General features: G+C 53.2%; 1 protein-coding gene across 1 annotated transcript in view; it reads right to left on the bottom strand.

Moving 5' to 3' along the window:
* Positions 1-5,228: 5,228 nt before the first annotated feature.
* Positions 5,229-6,360, bottom strand: part of cacna1ba (calcium channel, voltage-dependent, N type, alpha 1B subunit, a) — a 62,763-nt gene continuing 61,631 nt past the window's right edge. The window contains 1 exon segment of the mRNA XM_056418370.1: positions 5,229-6,360. This exon segment is cut by the window's right edge and continues 144 nt beyond it. Within this exon segment, the coding sequence (XP_056274345.1) occupies positions 6,128-6,360 (233 nt within the window). The 3' untranslated portion in view covers positions 5,229-6,127.

The following is a 6,360-nucleotide window of genomic DNA, read 5'->3' as shown; positions in this document are numbered from 1 at the left end:
AGAGAGGATGGAGAGACAGAGAGAGAGAGGAGAGGATGAGAGAGAGAGAGATGGAGAGAGAGAGAGAGAGATTCAGGGGAGGATGGGGAGAGAGAGAGAGAGAGAGAGAGAGAGATTCAGGGGAGGATGGAGGGAGAGAGAGAGAGATGGAGAGACGAGAGAGAGAGGAGGAGAGGACGGGAGAGAGAGAGAGAGAGAGAGGATGGAGAGAAGAGAGAGAGGAGAGGAGGAGACAGAGAGGAGAGAGGAGGAGAGACAGGAGAGAAAAGGAGAGAGAGAGGAGAAGAGGAGGGGGAAGACAGAGAGGAGGAGGAAAAGAAAAGAGGGGAGAGAGGATGGAAAACAGAGGAGAGAGGAGGAGAAGAGAGAGAGAGAGAGAAAAGAGGATGGAGGAGACAGAGGAGAGAGAGGAGGGAGAGAGAGAGAGAGAGAGACAGAGAGAGAGGATGGAGACAGAGAGAAGAGGAGGAGAGAGAGGAGAGAGGAGGAGAGAAAAAGGAGAGAGAGGATGGAGAGAAGGGGAGAAAGAGGATGGAAAAGACAGGGGAGAGGGGATGGAAAAGGAGGAGAGACAGAGAGAGAGGGGAAAATGGAGAGAGGATGGGAGGACAGAGGAGAGAGAGGATGGAGACAGAGAGGGGAGGAGGGGAAATGGAGAGGGGGGAGGGATGGAGAGAGAGAGAGAGAGAGAGAGGAGAGAGGATGGAGAGACAGAGAGAGAGAGAGAGAGAGAGGATGGAGAGAGAGAGAGAGGATGGAGAGACAGAGGAGAGAGGATGGAGAGAGGATGGAGAGACAGAGGAGAGAGAGGATGGAGAGAGGATGGAGAGACAGAGGAGAGAGGATGGAGAGACAGAGAGAGAGGAGAGAGAGACAGAGAGAGAGAGAGGAGAGACAGAGGAGAGAGAGGATGGAGAGACAGAGAGAGAGGAGAGAGGATGGAGAGAGGAGAGAGGATGGAGAGACAGAGAGAGAGAGAGGAGAGAGGATGGAGAGACAGAGAGAGAGAGGAGAGAGAGAGAGAGAGAGAGAGAGGATGGAGAGACAGAGAGAGAGGAGAGAGAGACAGAGAGAGAGAGGATGGAGAGACAGAGAGAGAGGAGAGAGAGACAGAGGAGAGAGAGGATGGAGAGACAGAGAGAGAGGGAGGAGAAAAAGGAGGAGGGGAGGAGGGAGGAGGAGAGAAGAGGAGAGGGAAGGAGAGAGGATGAGAGAGAAGAGGAGAGAGAGGGAGAGAGGAGGAGAGACAGAGAGAGAGGAGAGGGATGGAGAGACGGGAGGAGGAGGAGGAAAAGAAGAGAGAGAGGGGGAGGAAAGAGAGGAGGAGAGAAGAGAGGAGGAGAGAAGAGAGAGAGGATGGAGAAGAGAGAGGAGAGAGAGAGAAGAAGGGAGGAGAGGAGGGGAGAGACAGAGAGGAGGGGGAAAAGGGGAAGAGAGAGGAGAAGAGAGGAGGGGAAAAGGGAGAGAAGAGAGAGAGAGAGAGGATGGGGAAGAGAGAGAGAGAGGAGGAGGGGAGGAGAAAAGGAGAGAGAGGATGGAGAGACAGAGAGAAGAAGAGGAGAGAGAGGATGGAGAAAAGAGAGAGAGGATGGAGAAGAGAGGAGGAGGAGGGTGGAAAAGGAGAGAAAAAAAAAGGGAAAAAAAAGGGGGAAAAGGAGAAGAGATGGAAGCAAAGGGGAGAAGGGTGGAGAGCAAGAATAGAGCAGAGGAAATAGCAGGGAAGGGGGAGGGGAAACAGGAAGAAAAAGGGAAAGGGGGCAAAAAGGGGTGGAAGGATGGAACGGGGGAGAGGTGGAGGAACGGGAGGGCGGGAGAAGGTAGAAGGGAAAGAGAAGGGAAAAGGGGTGGGGTAGTTCCCATAACAGGTTATAGTTTATAAAAGTTTTTAACCCACATTTGTGCAAAATCAAATGACTAAACTTCAGGGCTAAACCTTTTATAAGGGCAGCGTTGATGATTTAGAAAATTTAACCAGTTGTTGGACCCCCCAACAGGACTTAACCCATATAAAGGAAAGGGGAACCCCAGGGGCGGGCCTTAAAGGGCCCTTTAAAAAGGGAAAACCCCAGGAGGGGCTTAGGCCTTAAAGGGAAAAAGGGGACCCGGCCCCGGGCTTGGGGGCCCCAGAGGGGGAAAGAAACCCCGGCCCGACCCCTTTGGGGGGCCCCGAAAAAAAGAAGGGGCCCGGGCGGAAATTTTCCCAGTTAAGGGAAAATGGGGGAAAACCCAACCCTTGAGAAAAATGATTGAAAAAGAGAACCCAAAAGGAAAGGGCTGAGACCCAAAAAATAAGAAAAAAAAAACAAAACGGGGCCTTGAGGAACCAGAAAGTAAGGGGAAAGACCAGCGGAGCCTTGAGGACCCCAGCAGTGAGAGGAAGAGGAGGGACCCAGACGGAGCCTGAGGGACCCCAGTAGTGAGAGGAAAGAAGGGACCAGGACGGAGCCCCTTGAGGAACTAGCAGTGAGAGGAAAAAGTAGGGGACCTAGACTCCTGAGGACCCCCAGTAGTGAGAGGAAGAGAGGGACCCAGATGGGGCCTGAGGTAACCCAGTAGTGAGAGGAAGAGAAGGGGACTCTAGACTGGGCCTCCCTTGAGGACCCCAGTAGTGAGAGGAAGAGGAGGGGACCCAGGACGGAGCCTCCTGAGGAACCCCAGTGAGAGGAAGAGAGGGACCCAGGACGAGCCTTGAGGAACCCCTAGTAGTGAGAGGAAGAGAAGGGACCCAGGATTTGTTTGAGGAACCCAGTAGTGAGAGGAAGAGGAGGGGACCTAGGACGGAGCCTCTGAGGAACCCCAGCAGTGAGAGGAAGAAGGGAATCTGCGACTTGTTTCCGAGGAACCTTGCAGGGAGAGGAAGAGAAGGACCATGACTCGGGCCTTGAGGACCCCTGTAGTGAGAGTGGAAGAGGAGGACCTGGTGACCTTTATTTCCTGAGAACCCCAGCAGTGAGAGGGAAAAGAGAAGGGGACGAGGACGGGGCCTTGAGGGACCCCAGTAGTGAGAGGAAGAGGAGGGACAGGACGGGCCCTGAGGGACCCCAGTAGTGAGAGGAAGAGAAGGGACCTGTGACGGGAGCCTTGAGGAACCCTCCCAGTAGTGAGAGGAAGAAGGGGACCCAGGACGGAGCCTTGAGGAACCCCAGTAGTGAGAGGAAGAGAAGGGGACCCAGGACGGAGCCTTGAGGAACCCCAGTAGTGAGAGGAAGAGAAGGGGACCCAGGACGGAGCCTTGAGGGACCCCTAGTAGCTGTAAACACTCAAATCATCCAGCTAACCAGAGGCATATTTATTTAATTCTTATTTATTTCAAGGAACTTTGCTTCATACAAAATGTGTAGAAACAACTGCAGAATTCAAAGTCTGACCAAGAAACATAAAATCAAGCAAACCAACATTTCATGTTCCAGCTCAGGGGGGGGGGGGGGTGTAAACAATGTCCAATACTGTTAGTAATCCCAATTCATAATATAGTTAAAAAATCAATAACAAAACAACACATGGTATCTAAAAGTACATTCCTACATGCACGTATATTGTCAGAACATGCACACATTAGTATTTCTCTTGTAAAAGCCTCTGCAGACTCAAAGCTCCTGATTGGTCCAGACTCGTCTCCCCTGACTCAACACAGCGGCCGCAGAGCTCCAGAAGGTACAAATATTTTGATTATTTTTTGAATGAGGAATACATCTGCAGAAGAATAAGTGAATAATCAAGGTTGATCTACAAAAGGCCTTTTTTGCAACAGTCCCAGTCTGAGCCATTTCATATTGTCATGTATGCATGCAAATATATGGGGGAAGTTATGCATCCCAAATATCTGATCGCTTGTTCACATCAGCTGCACATTTGGACCATTATTTATTTTTACATCGCTTTTTTCCCATTGCATTTTCTATAAAACATTCAGTCACAAACATGCTGCAGCCTGAATGTGGAGAGCAGCATGTGAAGATGTGTCACTGTTGTATAATACTCTTCTGTGAGGCCCCATCACTGCCTCAGAGCCAATCAGCTGCTGCGTGTCAGAGAACAGCATCAACAGATCTACACCGTGATGCTGAACCCAGAGGTCAAGCAGGAGGAACAGAACCAAGAGGATCTGGAAGCAGTTCAGGCTACAGTAACATTTCAGTCATCAGCCACAGAAAGTCCTCTGGAAGCAGAGGTCAAGGGTCACTTCTGACCGTTGTTAGATATCAATCACATTCCAGGTGTTGTTTTCTGATTTATGTTGTCAGGATTTAGCATCGTTTACACCCACGAGACGAGATATCCTCCGTTCACCAACGAGCCCCATCAAACAGGCTTTGACTTCTAGTTTCAATCAGAGGTGTGTGCATGTTGAGCACGCTTACCGAGCACGCCACGCCTGAGTACGCCACGCCAGTACGCCACGCCGAGTACGCCACGCTGAGTACCACGCCTGCACGCTACGCTGAGTACGCTACGCTGAGTACGCTACGCTGAGTACGCTACGCTGTGTACGCTACGCTGAGTACGCTACGCTGAGTACGCTACGCTGTGTACGCTACGCCAGTACGCCACGCCTCGTGTACGCTTACCTGAGCACGCTACGCCGAGTACGCCACGCCTGTGGCACGCTACGCTCGAGCACGCCACGCCTGAGTACGCCACGCTGTGTACGCACGCCTGTGTACGCTTACGCTGAGCACGCCACGCCGTGCACGCCACGCTTCGAGTACGCCACGCCTGCACGCTTACGCTGAGTAATGCCACGCCTGAGCACGCCACGCCTGGAGTACGCCACGCCTGCGTACGCCACGCCTGAGTACGCTACGCTGTGCACGCTACGCTGAGTACGCTACGCTCGTGCACGCCACGCCAGCACGCCACGCCGAGTACGCCACGCTGAGCACGCCACGCCGAGCACGCCACGCTGTGCAATGCGACGCTGAGTACGCCGGCGCCGTGTACGCCACGCCGAGTACGCCGACGCCGTGTGGCGCTTACTGAGTACGCTGACGCTGAGCACGCCGACGCTGATGGCCGCCCACGCTGTACGCCACGCTGAGTACGCCACGCCAGTACGCCACGCCTGAGCACGCCACTGTGTACGCCGCACGCTGAGCACGCCGAGTACGCTGACTGCAGTGCCACGCTGTGTAACGCTTGACGCCTGAGCCAGTAACAACGCCACGCTTGAGCACGCCACCGAGCAATGCGCCATTTCGTGTACCACGCCGAGTACGCCACGCCTGAGTACGCTACGCTGAGTACGCTACGCTGTGTACGCTACGCTGAGTACGCTACGCTGAGTACGCTACACACTCGCTGCTGGAAGTATATGTGACATTAAAACATGTATTTTTTGCCAGTTTTCCATGAGTGTGACACATTAAACACCGTGAAGCAACTAGCTGCTGATGCTAACTGATGCTACGTCCACATATACCCTCACATCCTGACCAAGGACCACACAGGGGGACCGGACCTCACCGTGCTACTTGGGTCAGATCACAGTTAACACACCGCTAGCCAACACACACTCTGCAGTCCAAACCAGACCAGAACCAGGTCCATCTAATCATGCACAATGTGTTACTGACTTTAACGTAATGATATATTTAGTTTACATTCTCACATAGGATACCTTCACAAGACCTTTTTAAGGCGACTGTCGGGAGTTATCCGCCTTCTCATAGAGTTTCCTACAGAGCTCCATCAGGTCTGAAGCACCTCCTCCACATCTCAGAGGAGAGGCACTGTGTACATCCTCATGAACAAAGAGGGGTCCAGTCCTCCAGGAGCAACTGATCAGGGTTTAGAGGTTTCACTCATCCATCATCTCACTGACCTATTGACCCCTCTGGCCACCATCCTGACCTCACATGCTCCTCTAGCAGGAACTAGCCTGCGTACGCTACGCTGAGCTCTTGGCTGGATTAATAATGTGGAAGAAGGAGAAATGTGACTCACATTGAGGAGATATATCTATCGATAAATATACATCTATATCTATCTGTAGACGTTCTCCCTAACCTCAGCTCTGATTGAGAACCCAGTGTTAAACATGTCCAGTAGAACCTTAGAGAAGATGATAGAACTCATCACGGTTCCTCCACGATGAGTTACAGGTAGCTAAAGCCATGCTAGCACCATGCTAGCACCATTCAGCCTCTTCTGCCTCCTGGCAGCACACGTGGGCCCTGAGGCCGGTTCCCCCAAAGTGGAACCCGTTGGTCCCCGCGGGGGCCGGCTGCGCGGCGGGCCGCAGGGCGCCCATCATGCGAGGCAGTGCGGTCCGAGTCGAGCGGCCGGGCGCCGCCGCGTCCTGAAAGACGTCCAGCTGGTCCCTGAGGCTGCCGGAGAGGCGGCCCGGGGCCTCGCCGCCAC

This window comes from Pseudoliparis swirei, chromosome 7 (assembly GCF_029220125.1).
Source record: "Pseudoliparis swirei isolate HS2019 ecotype Mariana Trench chromosome 7, NWPU_hadal_v1, whole genome shotgun sequence".
NCBI classification, from domain to species: Eukaryota; Metazoa; Chordata; class Actinopteri; order Perciformes; family Liparidae; genus Pseudoliparis; species Pseudoliparis swirei.
Note: the sequence above shows the minus strand (reverse complement) of the source record. Positions and strands in the feature narration are given on the sequence as shown.